We start from the raw sequence: 23,665 nt of genomic DNA on the forward strand, positions 1-23,665 counted from the left end.
CTCTTATTAGACTCTGAAACTGGGATTATTGCTATTCTCTTCTTTCTTTGTTGTTGTTGTTGTTGTTGTTTGAGACAGGGTTTCTCTGTGTAGCCCTGGCTGACCTGGAACTCACTCTTCTCTATAAACCAGGCTAGCCTCGAACTCACAAAGATCCTCCTGCCTCTGCCTCCCAGGTGCTGGGATTAAAGGTGTGTGCCTGGCATATTGCTACTCTTGATGTATTGAGGTACCGTTTCAATTAAAATACAGTCCTCTCTCATTTTAAATGGACAGGGATTTGTCTTTCTCAATGTCAGCTCAAGGAGGATCCTATCCTAGCACTACTACCCCATCTACGACTATTACCCTAGAAGTTCAAAACCTCTATTAAATACAGGATGGACCCTAACTTTTCTCCAAAAATTTTTTGAGCCAGATTTTGGGTTGATGCTACAGAATCAACTAAAGGATTGGGCAAAGAGGGCAAAAACGTACCACAGAGAGCACGGTCTTCATCAGAGCCATCGGCACAATCCTGTTGAGCATTGCACAAGGCCTGGGGGCTTGTACAGTTGCCATCCTGGCATTGGAACTGTCCCAGACGACAGAAGCGGTGCGGGCACGTGTCTGGTTCATCAGAACCATCCGCGCAATCTTTCTGCCCATCACATTTCCACCATATGGGGATACACCTGCACAAAGATAGAAAGCTTGTAGAAACTCACAGAGGACCGATGACGTAAGCAATGTCCACAGGGAGAAATGAATTGGACCCTAGTCCCAAGTAGTGGGGGAGGGGAAGGGATGGAGTTTTGAGCGATGCTTTTAGAAGCTAGTGGTTAAAAATTGTCTACCTAAATGAAAGAAGGCATATGAGTATTTTTTGGAAAGCTGGGGGGCCTCTAATTGATCACATCATGGAACACAAACCGAGCTTTATCTCTGTTTATCTCTCCAGATAGTCCAAGGAATTGGGGGGGGGGTGTCTTTATCTGCTCTAAAACAGATTTTGGGCTAATATCCAGAATTTACAATGAACTGCAATAAACCCAAAAAGCAAAATGACCATCAACAAATGGCCTAAAGAAATGAACGGACGGTTCTCTAAAGAGAATAACACAAACAGCTAATAAGCAACATCCCTGGGATTTGCATATGCAAACGCAAATTAAAACTACCACCAAACCCCAGTGGCTCTCTTGGCTATTACCAAGAAACCTGACAACAAATAAGTATTGGGGAGAGAAGAGCCCTATTTACTACTCATGGGACTGTAATCTAGGGTACTAAGGAGGGTAGTTTCTGAAATTAAAATAGAATTCAGCTAGACTGCTCTCCTATACCCAAAGATCTCTGTATCCTGTCAAACATGTATTTATTACTCTATTCATTTACAATGCCAAGGAAATGGAACCAGTTATGAATAGCTAACTATGACACAGGCACATCAGGGTTTGTCCAGTTAAAGAAAAAAACGGCATTAGTAGGAAACAGATGCATCTAAAAGCATGAACCCTGCGTGACACAAATGAACAAAAAAATGGACCCCCTGGCAATGGTAGCACTCTGGCCTCAAACCTCAGGACAGTTTATTAGAAATCAGAAACAGTACTCAGAAAGCTGAAACAGGAGGATTGCTGTGAGTTTCAGGCCTGCCTGGGCTAGGCCAAGGAGCTACAAGCAAAAATTTGTCTCAAAGAAAGTCAGAAAACTCCCTGCCAATGGCCTCACAGGTCAATGTTTGCCCAAGCGGGGACCAGCTATGTGCCGGGGGGAACGGGCGCCTCACTTCTCATTGTTTCCGCAGAGGAACTGCGTGCTGGAGCACATGGGCATGCAGAGCGTTCGGCCTCGCAGCTGAACAGTCTGGAAGTCGTCTGGACACTCGCAGGTGAAGCCTCTCCCTCCGGCTTTGATGAGGCACAGATGAGAACAGCCACCATTGTTGGTACCACAGGGGTTGCTCACTTGAAAGGGAAGAAAGCAAGCGTACCCGGTCATATAAGTTGGTGGTTCTGCGTTCATACACCAGATTTCAAATGTGAGTTGTAATTCTCGGCAGATATTATCAATTCCTCCCTCGTCCTAACGATTTAGACAAAAGAAGCTTGGACACCAGAGGCATGCAGATAGCCTGTGCCTTGTCTTTCTCAGTTATTGCTTCAAGACAAGGATTAACTTAACTTCCAGTAAGCCCCTATGAAAAATATTAACATTCAGAAAGAAATACTGAGTACCATTGATAATTTTCATCCTCCCTTCCAAGATGCCATGACACAGCAGGCCCAGAAAAGCCACTAAAATTATACTCCAGATCTAGAAGATGTGTGCTCTGCACATTTAGAAGATGGGAATAATATTTGTGTGACACAAAACATGCTGTCATATTTCATAATGACTATAATCTTCTTTTAAATTTGATTTTGTTATTAAGGGATAGTTGATAGGTGTTACAATTGCATACTGATGGAGATATAAAATGTCCTCATCTTTCAGTGCATTTAGGGATGAAACCGGTTAATTGTTTAGCTCACCTTCAAATACAACAGTCCTCCCACCAAAATACTAACTACGGGAATGCCTGTGATTAGGGGGCATGATCACGACTGTCACGTCACTTCAAGGCCAGTCTGAGCTACATAGTCTAAAAGCCAAAAGCTTGAGCTGTAGCTCAACGGTAGAGGCTTATCGAGAATGCACAAGGCCCGGGTTCTACTGCAACACTGTACAGAAATGAGCTTCTCCTAATTCAAGATGTGTTTCAATGACGTATCAATGAGCTTCCTGCAAACCATGTTCCATAAAGCAGCTACACCCAAGTCCATTGCCAACGACTCACCGATCGGCTGCCTGTACGGATGGTACACGTGGATGTCAAAGGGTCTGTGCGTGGTGTTCGCCAGCACCACCCTATTTGACCCATCGTACTTGTTCCCCTTTTCGATTGTCCTTGTATTCCAATCCGTCCAGAAAATCGTGTCTTCAAAAACGGTGAGAGCGAAGGGGTGAGGCAGAGTTCCATCATACACTGTCTGTCGGTGGTGGCCATCCAAATCAGAGAACCTGGCGGCAGGAAAAGCAAGGATGTAAGTAACACCTCTCGTCTAAATGTCATCCAGGACCAGTGAGAGAACTGGATTCAAGTAAGAAAATTCTTCTACCACTCTGAATCTGAGGAAAGCAACAACTAAAAGTCAGAGTCAAAAATTGGAATAGCCACAGCTACTAGCTGTGATGTGGGTATTATGGGTTAATAATCTTGTGTGCTAAGAGGAGCATCATTCTCTTGTTACCTAGATCAGTGTGTGTGTGTGTGTGTGTGTGTGTGTGTGTGTGTGTGTTGAGTTCTGAGTATATGCAGATGCCTTCAGAGGCATCAGATCCCCTGGAAATGGAGTTACAGGGGGATTGTGAGCCATTCCACATGGGCCCTAGGAAGAAGTGAACCCAATCCTCTGCTATGTGAATTGCTGGGTCAACTCACTACCTCTTGTCACCCTGCCCTCTCCTGGATTCGCCTGTAGGTAGTGTAAGCTCAGACTGTGAACAGTAGAAGTTCAAAATCATCCTAGCTGCATAGGAAACTTGAGGACAACCTGGTATAGATAAGATTATGTCTTAAAAAACAGCCCCCAGTGGCTCTGAGTGTGGATACACAGTTGTTGAATCCCCAGAAAGCACAGCCCTGCTTGGTTACTTAGCTTTTCCTCAAGGTACATACTCGATGTAGCCCAGGTGAGCATCTGCCCAGTACAAGAGATCATTGGTGTAGTCAATCGTGATGGCATTGGGCCATGTAATCTTGGTAGAGATAATCACGGATTTATTGTTCCCATCCATGCCAGTTCTCGCGATGTATGCTCGGGAACCCCAGTCGGCCCAGTAGACATGCCTGCGGGAGAAAACACAGAGGGAAAAGCTGAAGCCAAAAGCTGTTCTCAAGTTGGAGAAATGAAGTTCCCAACCATCCCACAGAATCTCTCAAAGAGGAAAGAGATCTGGCCAAAAGTATCCACAATGGTGAACAGGTGGTCCTCAAAGATGGACGACTGTGGATTTCAATGGCTTTGCTGTAGGGAGCCTACAATTTTCTTATGCATGCAACTCAAAATACGAACAGTTACATCCTTGCAAAGACAAGAGTTCAGCTGATCATCATTTGCGTGAGCCACACTACTCAATGCAATAACCCACTCAAGCTGGAAAAACAGAATACGATCCCAGCAAGATCCCAGCCCATAAGAAGCTAATTGAACAGGTGGTTAAAGAAGAGGTGCAAGATGACAGAGAGGCGGTACCCATTTTGAGGATGAAGGACAATTCCCCTGGGATTTTCAAAGCAGAAGGTATTGTTGGCATCCACACAATGCTGGGCTAGCATTCTGCGGTGTCGGCCTTCAAGGTCGGAGACAAACAGGCAATCCAGGGCGGCATCCAACCAATAGAGTTTTCTGCAGTGGGAAGACAGACCTTACCGTGAGAGTCACTTTATTTATACACAACAGTTCCTATCCGAACTCCCTGAGGTTCACACATACAGTGGTTACAGGACACTTTTCACCAACAAAAAAAAGGGCACAGAGAAACAGGAAAGGTTATTAAATGTTTCTACATACCCCAATTAACAGTTTTACAAATTCCATAGTTGAAGAGATGGCTCGTTGGGTAAGGAGGACCTGAATCCTCAGAACCCACAGTAGTATTCTGTCCCTACCGTAGACAGACAGCCAGGTGTGTGCAGTGTTCTAGAGGTTCTTACCTGCTGACCCAATCTACAGCCAGACTTTCAGCACGTAGTAATCTGTGGCTTATGATCGTCTCCCGGTTCGTCTTATTCAAAAACATCCGCTCAATGATTTTCTTCTCGGCATCAATCCAGTACAGCCTCTTCTCTACTCTATCAAAATCCAGGGCCACCACGTTGCCCAGGCCTTGCAAAATCAGGGAGTAAAACGCACCGTCTGTGGTTAGGTTTCTCAGATAGTACCGGTTGCTAAAGATGAGGTAGGGCTCGATGTTGCTATTCTGCCGACAGGTCCTCCCATCTGGCTCGCGGATGTAGCCCGGGGCGCACTTGCAGATGTAGGAACCAACTACATTCTCACACTTCTGGCTACAGAGTTGGGGCGACTCCTTGCATTCATCGATATCCACACAAGTGCGTTTGTCGGGCATGAGCTTATACCCAGGGAGACAGGAACAGAAGAAACTGGTTATGGTGTCTGTACAGTTGTGGTCACAGCGACTGATTGACGAATCCTGGCACTCATTAATGCCTGCAGGCAAAAGACAAAGTTACTAGAGATCCATAGGCCCACAGCTTCACCCCTGCTAGACAGTACTCCTGCTAGATAGCGCTAATTCCTAGCAAATCAAAATGAAAGACGACAAGAGGCAGCCCAGTGCGCTCACTGTGATAGCCACACTCTGATGAATCACAAGCTTCAAGTACGATGTGTACATTTGCCTTATAGGATAGGATAAGACAGATGGGTATCTATCACACGTGGCCTAGCCCACCCTATAATCATCATACCCCTAAGAAGTTCATTTTTGTAGCCATATGCTAGTTTAATTGTTTGGAGAAGGAATAATGTATATGCAATTAGAAGGAATCCTGCTGACTATGAATCTGGATGTTTAGTGGGCTTATAAGAGCTCATTTCCTTTTCAAGCCAAACATTTAAAATTGTGTTGTTTGGATCCTACCGCACACAGTGTGTGGCAGTGCAAGCCTGCAATCCCAGCACATTGAAGACTGAAGGAAGAGGATTGCCTGAGCGACATAATAGACAGGCATGCTGGTGCCTCTCTCAAATCCCACAGCACTGGGACAGCCTGGTCTACACAGTGAGTTCCAGGCCAGCCAAAGCTGCAAAGGGAGGCCATGCCTCGAAATACATGTGATCCAAATAAAACATTTCTTAAGTTTTAACCAATAAAAATATAATGAGAACTCGACAAGGAAAAGGAAGGTGAAAGACAATTAGAGTCTCAAGCTTTTAAATTTGTTACGGGAACACCACCATGCAAGACCAACCAACTCCACAGAGAGGATGAACCATTGGTGGTATGAAGTTCACACAGGCAGAATTCATGATAAATTTTTAGCTGGCTAAATTTGGTTGTGAGTATGAAGGGAAGACTAGAATGTTCCAGTCTCCTAAGAATTAAAATGAAGAGCTTTCTGGATGTCTTATTGAGCAAGCCTCTTAAAGAACACCTTGAATATTGGTCTATGCTGTATACCAAGTATGGAAGCCACAGCTGATGGAGGAAGGCCATTGGCTAATAAAGGAACTGCCCTGGCCCATTTTATTGGTTAGAGGATAGGTGGGAGGAGTAAACAGAACAGAATGCTGGGAGGAAGAGGAAGTGAGCTCAGACTCGACCGCTCTCCTCTCGGGAGCAGATGCCTGAGAGAGACGCCATGCTCCTGGCTCCTGGGCAGATGCACGCTATGAAGCTCCGACCCAGGATGGACTAGGCTAGAATCTTCCCGGTAAGATCGGTTCTCACAGATTATTAGAGATGGGTTGATAGAGATAACAGGATTAGCCAGTAAGGGCTAGGGCTAAAGGGCCAATACAGTGTCTGTGTAATTATTTTGGGCATAAGCTAGCCGGGCAGGCGGCCGGGGGTGCTGAGAACGCAGCCCTGCCGCCCCTATTACTACACACAGCAAGTTGTTTGTAAATTTCCTACGTAGAAAACATACTGGAAGTCCTAAGCAACCCAAAAGGGAGGAGAATGTACACAGCTCCATCCCCCACCCCGGACTCACCGCATCCTTTCTCATCACTGTTGTACACAGCTCCATCCCCCACCCCGGACTCACCGCATCCTTTCTCATCACTGTTGTACACAGCTCCATCCCCCACCCTGGACTCACCGCATCCTTTCTCATCACTGTTGCCCACAGCTCCACCCCCACTCCGGACTCACCGCATCCTTTCTCATCACGGTTGCCCACCGCTCCATCCCCCACCCCGGACTCACCGCATCCTTTCTCATCACTGTTGTCCGAGCAATCGTCCAAATGGTTACAGACTTTCCCCATGTCGATGCAGTTCCCGTTGTCACAGCGGAACTGGTGAGGGGGGCACGTGGGTTCCGGGGTGTGGCAGAGGTGCTCCTGTTCATCTGACCCGTCTCCACAGTCATTGTCCTCGTCGCAGACAAAGTACCTGGAGATGCATCGCCCGTTCTGACAGGTGAACTGATTGTCGCGGCAGGGTGGGTATGTGCAGCCCCTCTCGTCGCTGTAGTCGCCACAGTCATTGCGCCGATCGCACCTGTGTTAGGAGACGCAGGACCACGGAGAGCATTTTAACAATCACCGTACGTTAGCCTACAAAATATTCGTCCACCCCAATCTCCAGTTCTAGAACAATCCATGGTTTGGCATTCGACAAGTTCCCCTGGTGCCTTAAGAAATATGGTGACAACGTTTTTCACTCACCATTTTGTAGGGCATATTAACACGATTCAGACATTTGTAGCTCATGGGATAGCTAAAGGACGCTGGGGGCTTTCTCAGAGAGATACGTTGTATAGAAGTACATAAAATGTGTGCCCTATAAAATTGTCCTTGGATGTGCCTTTTCAGAACACCTATCTTCCCACTGGAGTAATGCTTGCATTGGCAGATCCCTTCATATAGTTCTACTGGCACCTGATATGATATGTGAGTTAGATATGGTAACGGGAAGGAGATTAAAGCCAGTAGTTTAACAAGAAATATCTGTAAAGAAAGAGTGTATGAAGTAGTCCTGATTCGGATACCTAACATCCCCAGGTTGCTAAGGGTGACACAGGCTCCTCAGGTGCCATGAGCCACGCTGGTCTATGTTCTCTAAATTCCACATAAAACGCCATGCTTGCTGAACAATGTCATGGTGACAATGCTAATAGGATAATTCAAACAATAGAATGAGGGCAAAGGTTAGTGGCAGAGTGTCATGAGATATTAAGGCACCAGAACCGAACCTAGTCAATTTTACAAGAGCGCCATGGGCACTAGGCCCTGCAATGGGCATTTGGGGTATAGAGGGAAATGCTTGAATCCCAGTTCACCTGAACGATTGCATGATACACCGCCCATTTGCACAGGTGAACTCTCCTGCAGAGCAGCTTCTCCTGGTGCAGTTCTGCAGCTCATCGAGGGCGTCGCCACAATCTGCATCGCCATCACAGACCCAGGACTGCGGGATGCACCTCCTTCTTGGAGGCCGGTCATTTCTGCAGGCAAACTGGAAAGCGGAGCAGTTCCTGAGCGCTGAAACCAAAGCAGACGAGACTCTCTCAGCTTCTCATCACCCTTTCTAACACTCTGAAGGATGAAGAGCAATGAGAATAAAGGGGACAGAGATCATAAGAGAGCTGCATTTTTCAGAAGCAAAACATCTACATAAAAAAAACTCTTAGTTCTCCATGAGATCAGAAATCCACTCCTATTTTGAAAATTTGAACAAATAAAATATAATTAATATAATTCATTAAATGTTTCATATTCCATTAGTGGTTTGGTGCCAATTTGCTGGATGAAAAAAATGGTTTATTGGACGTCTCAAAGTCAGACAAAAACCAGAAAGAGGGGTCAGACTTGTCTGTATGTACGAGTTGCTGAGCAAGAAATAAGATACTCAGAACCACTCAGGCCTTATCCAATCCCACGACAAACAAGACATAAAAGCAAGAGAAAATGGTTCCAGTGAGGCGGTGACAGGGGGGGGTGTAAAGCTGTGGCCACAAGTTGGTTCTCAAAGGCCAAGCCTCAGGAAACTCTGCCCATGCTGTTCTAAGATGTTAAATCCCCTCAGGCAACGAATAAAAATCCGGCATCAATGTTATGGGTATAACAACTTCTTTTTGCTGGGCGGTGGTGGCACACACTTATAATCTTAGCACATGGCAGACAGAGGCAGGAGTATATTTTCATCCAGTATATTTAGTCATATTTCCCCTCCCCCAACTGTTCTTAGATCCCTGCCCACATCCCTAGTCACAATGTTCTCTTTCTCTCAAACAGAACAAAAGAGATGAAACAATTTTTAGAAAGCAAGAGTCAAAACACCAAAAAAAAAGACCAAAAAAAAAATTCCAACAAAAGAAAATGAAACAAAAAAAAGTTCATTTGTATTAGCCAACTACTACTGCTGGGCATGGGGCCCATACCGAGTGTTGATATACCTACTTACATTCCATTATCTATCGCGATAGTATCTCTAGTAGAAACTGGGAAGATCTGGAGGGGAAAGAATATGATCCAAATCTATTATTTGGAAGAAACAATGGTACTTGGTGGCCAACAAAAGACAGAATTTTCCTAGCCCCGTGTGGGTGAAAGGGAGCACCAAGTCATCTTGCACATGTGAGCGATGATGTCACACAGCAGAAAATAGCATGCAATTTCCTTGTCAGTTGGACACTCCAGCCACAAAAATCAAGCCTGACTTTGCTGAGCCGTGAAGAACCTGCCTTCACTTACCGCACTGATGCCGTTGGTCCTCATCGCTCATGTCCCCACAGTCGTTGTCATCGTCACAGATCCAGCTACTCGAGATACACCTGCCATTGTCACACTGGAACTGGTTAGCCGAGCAGGTGTTCACAGTCTGAACTGAAAGGAGAAACACTCAATGATAAGACTGGCTTGCCTGCTTGGCGTCTCTATGTGAAGGACATTCAAATCTGGTTTATATCATGGAGGAGCTGACTCACATACGTCGGGAATACACAAAGTGTCACAGCTGCCATTATTATAATTATTATTATATTATATTATAATAATATATATTATTTCTTCTTTATTATAATTATTATATTATAATTATTTCTTCTCCCTACAGATACCCAAAATTCTATATCTATATATTTTTCAGTGCTGAGGTAAGGATAACAGATGAGGCCCAGATGAGGGCCGGGCACCTCACTCCACAAACTGGCATAGTGTGCCTGCTAAGTGCCCTCCCCGGTGTATGTGAAAAATCCTATAGTTTTACAAGGCTCAGACAGAAATTTAAACCATGTGTCAGCTGAAGTTGAACTCTGCAAGCCAGACGACAATCAGTTCACGGGATACCTCACAGCCCCACTCATCAGCGAGCACCTTCCATGGTCTCATTGGCTCCCCGCAGACCCTGCGCTAGCCGCTCTCTGATGAACACCCACAGCATGGTTTTGGTAACCCTTCTGGGAATAGGAGCCGGGAGGGTGAGCACCCAGCCGTGTGGCGCCAGCATTTGAAGTGAAGAGCCCCGGTTGCTCTAACTGCACCCTTTGCTTCGCGTGGTTGCGGACTCTTACCACAAGTGTCCGGTTCATCAGAGCTGTCGGGACAGTCGGCTTCGCCATCACAGTGCCAAAAGTTTGGAATACAGCGATGACTGGATACGCACCGGAACTCGCTGCTGCTGCATGTTTGTGCGGCTGGAGGACAGGCACAGATTAGAACACAAGTGGGCGCCCTTCTGTTGCTCATCTGTATCTTTAAACTGATTAATTGCGGCCAGAAAAGGTTGGGGTTTGGGAAATGGCCTTCTTTTCTAAGCTTCTATGGGGATGAAGGAGTTTATTGTTTATTTATTTATTATTTAGGTTTTGGTTTCTTTTTGTAGCCCTACCTGTCCTGGCCTTGAACTCAGAGATCCTCCTACTTCTATCTCTCATGTCCTGTGTTTAGGGGTTGTGTACCACCATGTACAGCTTGAATATGTTATATTATATTAAATTTATTAATAAAATAATAGGTGAATTATATTAAAATGATAAAAGTAATAATACCAAATCTGTCACTCACCACAACCTTTTCATCATAATTAGCAGAATTCTCACCTATTCATTGGAGCCTTACACAGCCATTGTCACCTAGCTTCTAATGCATGGGTACAATATTAGAATGAATATGAAGTTCGGTTTTTAGAATGAATATTAGAATGAATATGAAGTTCGGTTTTTCTGCTCTACAAAGCTCCGCCTGCCTGGTCCATTATAACTGACAGATTTCCCGTGAGCACTTACTGGGAAGGCGGTAACTGAATTCTGGTTATTTGTGCGGCCACTACTGTTGTACCTGATCGCTGCCCTGGCAGATGCTTGTTTTATAGTCCTTGGACACCGTACCAGGTTTCCAGAATATAGACGAAGCATGAGACTTCAGATTCCGCCACTCATGTCTTAAAGCAACTTCCAAACTCAGTTTCTACGGTTAAAGCTAGCACATTCTGTGAAGTACAGCCATGCCTCTGGTTTTGATCCTACTCACCGCAGTACATGGGGTTTTCATCGCTCATATCTCTGCAGTCATTGTCCCCGTCACACAGGAAAGCCCGGGAAACACAAATATTTGTAGTTGCGCACTTTATGTGGGTAGGCGGGCAAGTACGGGGAGCTTTAAAAAAAAAAGCAGATATATCACAAATATATATCACAGACAATGTTTATATTACCAGACCCAGGCAATGGTTCAAACCCCAGGAAGGCACAGCTCGTGTGAGCGGTAGTAACTCCAAGCTGGCTCTGGAGTGGCAGAGATGCGTCTTACGGAAGTAAGATGTACTTACGGCAGTTTTTCTCGTCTGTGGTGCCATTGTCAAAGCAGTTGTCAACGCCGTTGCAGACGCGGCTGAGAGGGATGCAGCGCCCATTGCCGCAGGTGAACTCCGTGGTGCTGTTGCAGCTCCTGAACAGGCACCCCACCTCGTCGCTGTTGTCACCACAGTCGTCGTAGTAATCACAGCGATAGCTGTACGGGACGCAGCGCCCGTTGCCGCAAGTGAAGGCTGTTGATCGGCACGTGTGAAAGGCTAGGGGGAGGAGAGACATTGGAAGGAGACATCAATTGATGTAATCATCGGAACACGTCCTGTATCATCAGAGTCAAGGTCTGGGCTCTAACAGAAAGCCCATCCAGTACACCGTGGAATTTCGCGCCAAACAGTTGCGCGATGACACCTTAGCTCCTCACAACAGCACGGAGTCCAGCTTACCACAGACGGTCTCCAGCTCGTCACTGCCGTCGCCGCAGTCATTGTCATTATCACATTTCCAATCCGGTGGGATGCAGCGCCCATTGAGGCAGGTGAACTGGGACTGGCTACACCGGGTGCCTGTGTCCGCAATGCAGTGCTTATCATCGTTGGCCAGATACCAGCTGCCTTCGTGTGGGCACTGACACTCGGCTCCATTTGGTCCTGGGGCAGGGAGAGGTGAAGCGTAAGCCTAGGAACCGGTCTTCGTCTTTTCCAGAACGGCATTTACAACATCTTAGAAATGAAACACCATCTACCTTTCAGCTATATTCTGCGTTGTTCTTTAAAAATAACTACTGTCACACACACAATGGTTCTCATTTTTGCGAAAACACAATATCAGGAGGTACATTTCCTATGAAACTGTCCTCATATTTAGGACAAAAATATCAAACTATAAACAATATCTCCTAAAGGGAAAATTTACATTATAGAATTCCTATTGAAATCAGGAAGCCAAAACCTTCTTACTCTTTCCCTCCTGGTTTCCACTTAAACCGCCTTTACAGAACCAGTTCATGTAGAACAGAACAAAACCCTTGGTCCATTTGACAAACAGCCCGCAACTAAGAATTTCCATTTGTTTTCTGCTTAGAACTAGTATCCATGGGTCACCGTCATTGTTGTTGCTACGCCATGTTCAGCCCTTTACCTGGTGCACAGATATGGCTGCACCCTCCATTAAACTGGTCACAAGGGTTGCTGCACTGCTGCTGCTGTGTTCTGAGAACTCTGGAGATCCCCCTGGGCTGCACGGGCAAAGGAGTGGTCATCGCAATCAGAGCTGACCCATCGTATTTGTTGGCACGGTAGATCTTCTTGGTGGAGATGTCTGTCCAGTAAACGTGCTGGCCGTAGACAGTCAAGCCAAACGCGAGAAAAGTGGTGCTGACAATGACTTCGCGGTTGGTGCCCCTCAGAGTACTGCGCTCTATCTTCTGCCTGGAACAAAGAGAGAGAAAAGCAATTGCTGAGATGGAGAAAGAATCACAATGGTTAGGCGCCTGGCAATTGCTTATGCGGCTTCCAATGACTGTGCAAATGGGGCAGACATATATGGTGCCTGACTTGTGTTTCTCCCTTGGTGATAAGAAGTCCTGTTTGCTTATCACACCCCGGCGCTCATACATTGTTAAGGACAAGCCAGGCTAACATTAGAAGCAGGAGCAGCCCATGAACAGATTCCCATAATGCATGGGACCTGGCGTGAAACGATACTATTTCGGAAATTTACTTAGAATGACACAAAACATCCCTGCTGTGATTCAAATGAGAGAATGAAGGGGAAAAAATGAGAATATTTCATCACAAGACCAAAATATTCAAGGGAAGAAGTAACTGTAACGAGCAGAATCATTTCATCCCTTAGACTCTTCCATGGGGAGGACGCCGATGTGGTTACTTGGAGACATCGCATAATTACACTACTAGTGTGCCAGAGAAAAGGGATTGATTTGAAAAGAGGGCCCAAACCAACAGATGTTATTCAAATCTGATGCCTATAGTCAGAAATTGAGTAATGCCATTATAATGATAGGTACACTTAAAGATGCAGGTAAGATCTCTCAGGAAATAGTCACAAAGCTAGAACAGGCAGCATCTCTCCACTTTTTCCGATTTTTGTCACATTAAGCAAGTCCCTCCACATGATAAAGAGACACCTACAGGCTAGCATCTGCCCAGTAAAGAAGGTCAGTCTCAAGGTCCAAAGTGAGTCCGTTGGGCCAAACCAGGCTGGTGTTCACAATGGGGACGCGGAAGTTTCCTCCCAGTGTGGCTCTCTCGATCTTGGCATTAGTACCCCAGTCAGTCCAATACATGTACCTAGTCAAACAGGAGATAAGATTAATTCACAACAAGAAAGCCTTTAAAGACCTTCCCACATTCTTTCATTGTAAATATCCATCAATTTGTAAGGAACTCAAGAGTACGCCATTCCTTTCCACACATGGATGTTCTGAGTCAGGCCAAGTTAAAAAAAAAAAAAATCACTGAGATCTCTGTTTCTCTGCAAGTTCATAGATATTATTATTTATGCAGTAATTTCTGGTACCCACTCCCCCTCAATCAAACAGATAAACGAAGAAGACCACGTCATACCCTCGGCAAGGATCTAATACGATCGCTCTCGGTTTGGAAACACGGGCTATCACTGCACGCTTAGATCCATCTTCAGCCACAGAATTGATCGTCTGGTTTGTATAGTCACTGTAATAAATTCTTCTGTTTATCCAGTCAAAGGCAATCCCATCACAAATACCTATATCTGGACACAGACAAGGAGAGATACACATATATAATCACATAAAGATGCTAGACTCTTAAAGTGCATTAAAAATACTCAGTATACTGACCTTATATGTACTGCCAAGGTGAACTCCACCTGGTGTGCACTTACCTGAAAGTAGGACCACTGGAGAGCTGGTCCCTGAATACAGGCTGACATAGGAAATCTGGCCACGGACAGAGCTTAGCTTTTGTGTGAAGAAGATTCTATTATTTCTGTGGTCATAGTCCAGAGCAATGGCGGTTCTTCTCACATTTATCTCTTGGAAAGGTGGGCTATGGTCTTCAGGGTCAAAGTGTAAGCTCCTCAAGGAATTGTTCAGGGTATAGATGAGAAAATCTTCTCTTGAGGTGGCACAGCTCTTGCCATCGTCTCCTAGAGCACCAAAGGCACACCCACACTTGGGGGTGGACAACTCAGGTAGGGCAAAGCAGAAGTGGGCACAGCCACCATTACTTTGCAAGCAAGGGTTGTTGTCAAGATCTGCTGCTGAGAGGGGCTGGGCATGCTCATCAAAGACGGTCACGTCCCGTAGCAGGTTGATGTTGTCTCTTATCACCACAGGTGGATCTGTATTCCCTGGTTCCTTGCTAGCTTGGAAGACTTTTTTCAAATTTCTATCAACCCATATGATATAGTCTCCAAAAACGGTGATTCCATATGGCGTTGGGTAACGACTGCCATAACGAATCACCTGAGATTCTCCTCCATCAAGATGGATCCTGGCAACTATATCTAAGGAATCGTCAACCCAATAAATATAGCCAGTGCTGTGGTCCATTGCCAAGCCCCGAGGTGTGACGATGCCTTCAGAAACAAGGACAGTTCGATTGGTACAGTCAAGAAAAGCACGCTCAATCTTCGGTTTCTGCCCATAGTCAGCCCAGAAGAGATATCTACTCTTGGGGTCAACAACAATATGCCTCGGCATATCCACTGAGACCTTGAGGAGAACACGGCGGTAGGTGGTATTGATCCGCAGCACTTCTATCAGGGTTTCATATACAAAGGCGTTGGTGAAGTAAAGATTTCCTACGGGGAAAAAAAAATTAAAAAAAAAAGAAGTTGACAAATGAAAAAGCAAGAAGGAAGAAAAATTAGGGTGAACCATTTCTGAATAGAATAATGTAAGGTGGAGGTTTGATCACTTGTAAACTTATAAAAATGAACATTTCTCCTTGGATTAAAGAGAGTACTTTTGGAAATTTAGGGAATATTTTCATTCTCTCAAAAATCTTCCGCTTCCTTCTAACGGAAAGGAGCGCACTATGTAAGTGAGGATGAACTCAGCTCTTGATATTCCTGCCCTCTCTACCAAGTACAAGAAGTCAGGCATAGGCCAACACTCCCAGCAAATAGATGGCTTCTCTCACGAGTATATTCAACTCTGCCATTGTCCAATGACAACAGCCATTGACCACACCAAATGAATGAGCTTATTTTGGCACAGTGAAAGTGTACAGAAGCCAAAACTGGGCTACATCTGTCCCGTTGGGCACACTGTGCTGACACTGCTCAGTCCCACCACCAGAAACAGGGACAGGAATTTGGACTTATCTAATTAAGCTCCTATATTTGCTATTACAATTCAACTTTATATTTGAGCCATATCTACTCATCAAGATCAATAATATATAATGGTCTCTGTTTGTAATATAGTAATATAGTATTTCTCAGAGCACTGTTAAGAGTAAGTAGTAATTCAAACACAAGTAAATTAATGTAATACTGAGTTGGGCACATCAATAACTAAGAGAAATACATGTAATGATTATTTTATACATTATCAAGGAAGCAATTAAGAGTCTGCAACTCCCCTCAAGAGCTGCAGCCCTCTGGAAAGCGAGCCCTGCTCCTCACCGGGGCAGCACGGTACAGCTGACCCTGTTAAGGGGGAATCCAGCCTTGGGGATATGAGAACAGGAATTTAGCCCTCCCCGCACCCACCCCTTGCCATCTGCAGGAAGTTGGAGAGCTGGCCTCAGAGGCAAGAAAGCAGGGGTGTTAGTCCAGCCCCTCAACAAATGTCACACTCAAGAGAAGGGTCCCACACCTCACTGGGGTTAGACGGTAGAGCTGGCACTGGTGGTGGGTGCGTCAGTGAGTAGGAGAACTGCCACCACCTGCTGCTACCACGCTGTTACTACCTGCTAAATTGGGTGAGCTAGCCTGGACAGTGTTAGAGAGCTCATCATGGTGGTGACAATGAGGGAAACCTGGCAGGCTGACCAACCCAGGTACCACCCAGGTCCACCAAAACTAAGGCTATGAGTTGGCCCACCCCAGCATCCACCTCATCTATGAACTGCTAGGTCATGTGAAGGGGCAGGACCTGCAGATGCAGGATCTTCAAGACTCAGGACAACAGCAGGATATTTGGGAGGGGTCCCAATGAGGGCCCAGTATCAGAGGCCTTGTACCCAACCAACTCATTACAAATGAAGATAAGATAATTTTGTTTGTTTCCTTTTTTTGTTTTCTTTTTCTTTCTTTTGGTGGGGAGGTTACAAGCACAGAGGACAGAAACTTTAGATGGGGATATGAATGGGATCCAGATGTATATGCAAGCAAGGATGTGCAGGCAGTTATGACAAAAGAGGCCATGCATTTAAAGGAGGGGGGGTATGGGAAAGCTTGCAGATAGGAGAATACAAAAAATAAAGAGAATAACAGAATACAAAAAAAATGAATCTGCAACTAAAGCTTCTTGACTTTAAAGTAAGCAAATGCCTTTCCTCTTCTTAATTTTAGATAATTCTAATCTCGATATGTTCCTGCTCAATTGCATAAAATAGATTCATCCCCAATTAATCTGTCAACTAAAATACCTCATCCTTCATTTAGTCTTAAATGACCTTATACCTGATCTAGAAAAATCCAGTTCTGACACAGAGATGAAAACGGAAGCTGTAGATCACGTACCTGCTACCCAGTCCACGGCAATACCCCGGATTCCATTTGAGCCTATGCCGTAGGTAACGATGTTGGTAAAATTAGACCCATCAGGTTTGATTCTACGGATTCCATTAGAGGATCTCACAGAGCTGCTATAATCACACCAGTAAATAAAGCCAGAGGCGACATCCACATCCACGTGGAGAACGTTTCGCCCTACAACATTTAAGACAAATCAGCAAACTGAACCGGCACTTTTCACATCTCCCCCACTTATTAGCATTTGTGTGCTATACAAACTAATGTGTTTCATTAAAGCCTTTTAGCATATCCTGCTGCCCACTACTGCTCCCTCTTCTCTACTTCTAAACCTCATCTACTTTCATGTATTCTTTTTCTTTATTATTCTTATTACATTATTATTACAAGCTACACTGACAACTTAGTATTTGTTGGCTGAAACCAACTTGGGGGGTGCATCTCCGAGAAAGACTCTCTCTCTTCTCAGCAAGTCTTCATCTAGGAAGGGGCCTTGAGAGACCACTGTTCACTCGGATGTGCCATCTCCTGCTGCTATTGTCTTGTGGATGTGTGTCTCCTGCTGCTATTGTCTTGTCAAGACTGCAGAATTGTTAATGGGTGCAGAACTTTCTTCTGAGTGTGTTTCCTTCTTGTTGTTGGTCTGACTTGGTTTTGCAATGCCGGGGAGCAAGTCCATGACCCTTCATTTTAGCAGTGAGCAAGCAAGTTTCATCACCACCCCTTGGTGTTCTGAAATAGATATCCTGGCAAGAATGTTCTCGTGTGTTTCTTACGGTGCTGGAAAACTCTGCTACATACTTTGGCTTATAGCTAAGAGGCACGTTATTGTTTACATATTCACAAATATGATTATTAAGTCAGGCAGGGTAGCACGTGCCTTTAATCCCAGCAATCAGGAGGCATAAACAGGTGGATCTCTGGTCTATATACAGGTAAACAGGAATATATAGTGAGACTTTCTCCCAAATAAATAAATAATAAAAGAAAAATATGATATAATTATTGGGGACTAATACATCACTTCACCAAATATATACTAATAAATTTGTGTACACCTCATTAACAGAGAAGGAAGGAATACAGAACATCCATTCGGTGATACCTCCTGAAAATCCATGCTATCTATACTTTATAGCCCTCTAAGCCTGTGAGTCTCATGAACCAACAAACTCTGGCCCTATGAGATTCTCCACCACAATACAGAGGACAGTACTTGGCTCAGCTCTGGGCTTGACAGTCTCTTGCCTCCAGAAGATTCTGTTGAGCTTATAAAGTTTATAAACCACATTGGAGCTGGCACCAGCTGGAAGCAAACCTTACCTTGGCCAGCCACTGGCACCATGGCCTCTGCGTGATCCGATAGCTCCAGGCTAAAGCCTCTAATTGCAGACAACTTGGAAACAACAATGAAAGAGTTGTATGGGGAACAGGAGCGATGATCAGGACCAAGCTTAAACCCACTGGCGCAGGCGCAGGAGAACATTCCACCTGGTGTGGGCAGGCAGATTTGCTGGCAAGCATTTGGGTTGTTGCTACAGCCATTGGAAGAGTCAGCAGCACCTAAAAGAATGTAAAAATCAGTCTGTAACCTTGTGGACTTGACAGTCCAATTATAAAAATAAACACATAATAATTAGATTAGCAGATTAATATCAGTACTGAAAGACAAGAATTTGTTTTTCGCCTCCTTGCATTTCAATCTATGAGATAAGAATATTTAAAAGACATTTAATCACACACAATAAAAATAGCATATATGATGCAGAATAGTTGATACTCTTGTGGTTAAAGTGAGAAACTCAATATTATAAATCTAATATAAAAGCTTAGTATTCAAAGGCAGGCAGATTTCTATGAGTCAAGATACTACTTTCGTGGTAAGTTACTATCTTGGTAAAATAAAGTTAATTTGTTGGGGGGGTACTTTAGTTAAGGCAAAAAATTCTGTCCCAAAATTTGTTCAACATTGACATTGACAAAAAAAAAAAAAATGACTGCCCTTCACGGAGTCCTATTACAACAGAAAACATACAGGAAGAAAAAAAACATGTAATACGTGATGAATGCTATAAAGTAAAAGGGAGTAAATAAACTCTGAAGCTAATTCTGGCCTTTGAAATGTCAGATAAGTCACTGACACTTAAATGTCAAATGTTTTGCTTACATGTGTATACACCAGGAACTACATGTGGACAGGGTGTGAGTGTAAGGATGTGTGCATATGCGTCACACGTCCGTGAATGTGTGTCCATGACAAGTACTCACTGCGTCGGTGATAAACCTGAAGACCTCTCAAGTTCGGAACGTTATCTCTCAGGACTACTTTGTTGCTCCCAGAGGACTTGTCGACTCTTTCAATAACCTCATACTGCTCGTCAGAGTAGTAAAGGAAGGGGCCGTGGACTGCAAGACCCCATGGGTGGGCCAGGTGGTGCACCAGGATCATCCGCTCCGTACCGTCCACGTTTCCTCTTTCAATCTGAAGGATCAGAAGTCTTGTTACTTCACTGATTCATACTGAATGATCATGTTCAAGTTCCCATTCTCTTGCATCTCTATAGCACTGTTTCCTTTCTACCTATATGGAATTGGTCCAAGACAAGTATGCAGAACAGGCAAACATCCTCATCTTTGAGTGACTCACAGCATGCTTAAGAATACGTAGAAATGTCTGAGCATGCACAATTATGCAGCAGCTGACAGACATTGGCTGTGACATCTCCAGAGACATGTTCCCCGGAACTTCAAGCCAGCCTTACTGGATGGGAGCCAAGCATGGTGCTATGGTGTGGATAAACAGTTTTTGTCCACAGAGAAAGAATCAAGTAGATGGCTTCTAGGGAGTGTGAGGGCGTAACTGGCTTAACTTGGGTTCAAAAGCCTACACCATCAGCCAAGCAATGAGTGAGAGATCTGGGTTATCCACTACCTTACAGACAAGAGAACCCAGATGTTATATGCCAGAAATGACAGAAATCCTAGAAGCAAGGAATCATGACCCTTCTCTCTCAGAGCAGAGAGGTTGAGCAAGCTCTCCACTGGGCAAGCATCAAAACTGTAGTTCCATAAAGCCAACTCACTCATGGTAGGAATAAAAGTCTGAACATAAGACAAATTAACTTCTGATGATTAAAGAAGGAGAGAGGTGGAGTATAAAGCTCATGGATTCAGGAGAATGAGTGCAGAACAGGGAGGAGTGCAGACAGCCATTGAGTTCTGTCTAGCCAGTACTAACTGTATGCAGAGACCACAGCACGTGATGAGAACATCCTCATAACATCTATGCACCCAAGCATGCATGGTGCTTACATATATGTTGATAAGTTTTATGTGTTTTTATTGTGTTTGGGTGCCCCCGTATGCACAACATCAAGGCTCTCTCTCGACCTTGTGGTTCTCAGGGATTGAACTTGGGTCCTTGAGCTTGGCAACAAGTACCTTTAACAACACTGAGCCATCTCACTGTGAATAAGCATTGGGACAGCAGAGGCTGTATATTGATGAGAGACAGAGTATGTGGTCCGAGGATCAATACCAAGAACTGCAGTTGGTGATACAAATAATAACAATAATGTCATCCCAGAAATGAAGCTAGTATCTGGGGAACAGAAAGGGGAAAGAGAGCAAGGACTACTTCATGGCATTGTAGCTAACATCAGTGTCTGATGTTACTGAAATTACTACTGTCCAGAATATATTCAACGTACAATCTGATTTGTCAACAATCATTACTGAGTACTTCCTTTGCCAAACTCAGCTACAACATCTAGCAGCGACAGTCAAGTGTCAATGGAACCTTATAGTACATTTTATTGCAGAGTATAAGGGGCTCCATCTTGAAGTTTTAAAACTATCAGAGGAAATTTCACATGTGTACTAATGATGTCTTTAGCTGCTGAGCTGAGATACTTGCTTAGTCTCTGGTGTGTGTGTGTGTGTGTGTGTGTGTGTGTGTGTGTGTGTGTGTTTACTCTGCAATGGGAGAACCTAGAGTCTTTTCAATGAGAAGACTGACATCACTTAACACGTTAAATCTATGTCTCCATACAAGTGGTGATTACCTATCCTGAATGAAAGGGGGACAAATAATAACCATCATTCTGGCGGGAATGCGGCACATACTGAAGCAAGGCGAGCACTGTAGAGAGAATGTGCAGGAAAACCCTGATCTAGGTTGCCAAGTAACGTGGCACGTTTTGGAATCACAGTGGTGTGAACAAGGAGTGAAAGGCCGCTCATACCACGCCTCTGCTGGAGACCGCCCAATAGAGCTTCTGCTCCTGGATGTCCAGGGTGACAACCTCCAGGTGACTCAGGTCCCCAGTGAAGAGAATTTTTAAAGCTGTTCCATCCATGTTAGCACTTGCGATCTTGGCAGGAACCCCACTGTTCGTCCCCTGGTCTGACCAATACAGTTTCCTACAACCATAAAAAGCATGAGGGTTTCGTGAAACCGGAAATAGAAAGGGGTGATCCAATGTAGAGGGGCATTTAACCGGTGTCCCATCAACATCTCTAGGGGTCTGTTATCTGATGCCAGGGTGGTGGAATTTTCCATCTGCTCAGCCTTCAAAGTCTTCAAGTCAGAATATATTGCCCAGGCTTGTATCATATTTAGTTCCTAAAATTCCTGCAAGTGGAGCACTGAATATTCACTTGAACTTAAAGGAAGAAACATCTTCCTTCAACATATTCAACATAATTCCGAGTTACTGCTCTTCCTCACTGGGGTTTACACTGTTAAAATGTCACACATCATACGGTTTAAATGTCAACAGGACACCTCATCAGACCGGGGCATTGATGAGGATGGTGCAGACACGGGAACATGCGGGCCACTTGGTACCACTCACCCACGTGCTGGGTCAACTGCTATGCCAACTGGGAGGCCAACGCCAAGAGAGGTGCCATCGTTGGTAATCAGTGTTTTTCCATACCTCGTGTCTCCCCGGAGTGTCACCACCTACAGTCCAAATTCGTGTATTAGAACTGAATTTCTTTTGTGGAAACAAAGATGGATGGGGTGCAAAGCTAAAAGCTAAAGCATGACCAGTAATGGCTCAAGACGCCATTGTGTTTCCCTGTGTCCCCACTACCTCTTTCCTCTCGGGGGCTGGGAAGAATAATCTCAGCACAAAGTACAAGCAGGGCCGGAGAGGTGGCTCAGAGAGGCTTGGACTACGCTCCCAACATCCACATTTGGCTCACTGGAGTGCCTATAACTCCAGTTCCAGGGGACCCAGCATATTCTTAAGGTCCCCATGGGCCCTGCTTCAATGTTCTGCACTGACATATACGGAGGCAAACACTTCCCAACGTTGGATAAGCAGACAAGGATCACTGCCTGTTGATATACAGAAGGTTTTCCATAAAATTGCTACTGGATGCAAATAGATCACTTATCTGTATTAGCATTCCCCCCTCACCTCTCTCCCTTCCTCTCTCACGCACGCACGCACACATACATGCACGCTACGTTTTTCCCCTCAATCTATGCCTTGTCTGACATTTGTAATTACTGCTTGAGCTACAGTAATTTTTCTGATTTCAAGTTGCCCCTTTCTATTACAATCTCCTATGTTTTCTGGGTCTAAGTGTCTTCTTGGGTCACATTAAATCCCTTCTATTCTACCTCAAGTTCTCTCATCAGCCACCTGCAGGCTTCATTTATAAGCGGCACCTGTTTTCAAGAAATAGGCACACAGCGACCCCTAGTGGAAAACATGCTCCTCAACACCACCTCCTATTTTCAACATGGAATGTTCCCTTCTGGAACAGTATAGATCAGTTATACTGCCTAAGAGTTATATAAACTCTTGGATGATTCATCTCCCATGTTGAATACAGAGATAATCTGTACCCTGTTTCATAAGAGAACTCGGTACCATGAAGACATTTGTCCAAGGTCAAACAGTTCATGAGTTCAGGGTTTTTATCTCTCAGCCTTTTCCATACTTTTTCTAGAAACAGGCATTGGTCATCCTCCAAGGCTCAGTAAAATAACCACCCCTCACCCTACATGGTTGCTTTTGCCACACTGGAGCTTGTGTGCAAGGGAAAAAATGCCTTGCTCATCTCTTAAGATAAGATTAATTTGTAGGAAAGAGATTGAAGAGCCTTACCCCAATGGACAGACTTGCAGAAGTGGTGTAATAAAGGTTTCTTGATACCCAGTCTAAGGCCAGGCTATAGGAGAACCCGGCCAGAGACAGAGGAGCAAACACTTCCCTCCGGCTGCCATCAGTCTTCACTCTGTGAATTTCACCCTGGCAAGAAAGACAAGGGAGGTGAGCTGACCTGAGGCAGGGGCATGGCCCCTACACAGAAGTCCCCTTCCCGGTACAGCTATTGCCAGTGCCGCCAGTGCTTCCTTGATGCGCCTCACTTGTTGGGAAAAGCAAACAAAGTTGAGCACCTGAACTTTCAG

At 44.8% G+C, this 23,665-nt stretch overlaps 1 protein-coding gene across 1 annotated transcript in view; it reads right to left on the reverse strand.

Annotated features, from left to right (window-relative positions):
• Nucleotides 1–23,665, reverse strand: part of Lrp2 (LDL receptor related protein 2) — a 125,671-nt gene that overhangs the window by 26,776 nt on the left and 75,230 nt on the right. Inside the window, exons 33-55 of the mRNA XM_041631617.1 lie at nucleotides 23,361–23,504; nucleotides 22,092–22,201; nucleotides 21,480–21,657; nucleotides 19,504–19,717; nucleotides 18,559–18,798; nucleotides 17,224–17,412; nucleotides 14,413–15,333; nucleotides 14,115–14,280; nucleotides 13,680–13,838; nucleotides 12,667–12,956; nucleotides 11,973–12,176; nucleotides 11,547–11,789; nucleotides 11,249–11,374; nucleotides 10,291–10,413; nucleotides 9,473–9,604; nucleotides 8,059–8,260; nucleotides 6,982–7,277; nucleotides 4,742–5,258; nucleotides 4,281–4,433; nucleotides 3,704–3,874; nucleotides 2,822–3,045; nucleotides 1,772–1,949; nucleotides 478–674 (exon numbers count right to left, since the gene is read on the reverse strand). Coding sequence (XP_041487551.1) covers nucleotides 478–674; nucleotides 1,772–1,949; nucleotides 2,822–3,045; nucleotides 3,704–3,874; nucleotides 4,281–4,433; nucleotides 4,742–5,258; nucleotides 6,982–7,277; nucleotides 8,059–8,260; nucleotides 9,473–9,604; nucleotides 10,291–10,413; nucleotides 11,249–11,374; nucleotides 11,547–11,789; nucleotides 11,973–12,176; nucleotides 12,667–12,956; nucleotides 13,680–13,838; nucleotides 14,115–14,280; nucleotides 14,413–15,333; nucleotides 17,224–17,412; nucleotides 18,559–18,798; nucleotides 19,504–19,717; nucleotides 21,480–21,657; nucleotides 22,092–22,201; nucleotides 23,361–23,504 — 5,377 coding nt within the window. The remainder of the gene's footprint in view (nucleotides 1–477; nucleotides 675–1,771; nucleotides 1,950–2,821; nucleotides 3,046–3,703; nucleotides 3,875–4,280; nucleotides 4,434–4,741; nucleotides 5,259–6,981; nucleotides 7,278–8,058; nucleotides 8,261–9,472; nucleotides 9,605–10,290; nucleotides 10,414–11,248; nucleotides 11,375–11,546; nucleotides 11,790–11,972; nucleotides 12,177–12,666; nucleotides 12,957–13,679; nucleotides 13,839–14,114; nucleotides 14,281–14,412; nucleotides 15,334–17,223; nucleotides 17,413–18,558; nucleotides 18,799–19,503; nucleotides 19,718–21,479; nucleotides 21,658–22,091; nucleotides 22,202–23,360; nucleotides 23,505–23,665) is intronic.

Source organism: Microtus oregoni, unplaced genomic scaffold (assembly GCF_018167655.1).
Source record: "Microtus oregoni isolate MIOR12 unplaced genomic scaffold, Mior012 000037F_ref0000500, whole genome shotgun sequence".
Taxonomy (NCBI): domain Eukaryota; kingdom Metazoa; phylum Chordata; class Mammalia; order Rodentia; family Cricetidae; genus Microtus; species Microtus oregoni.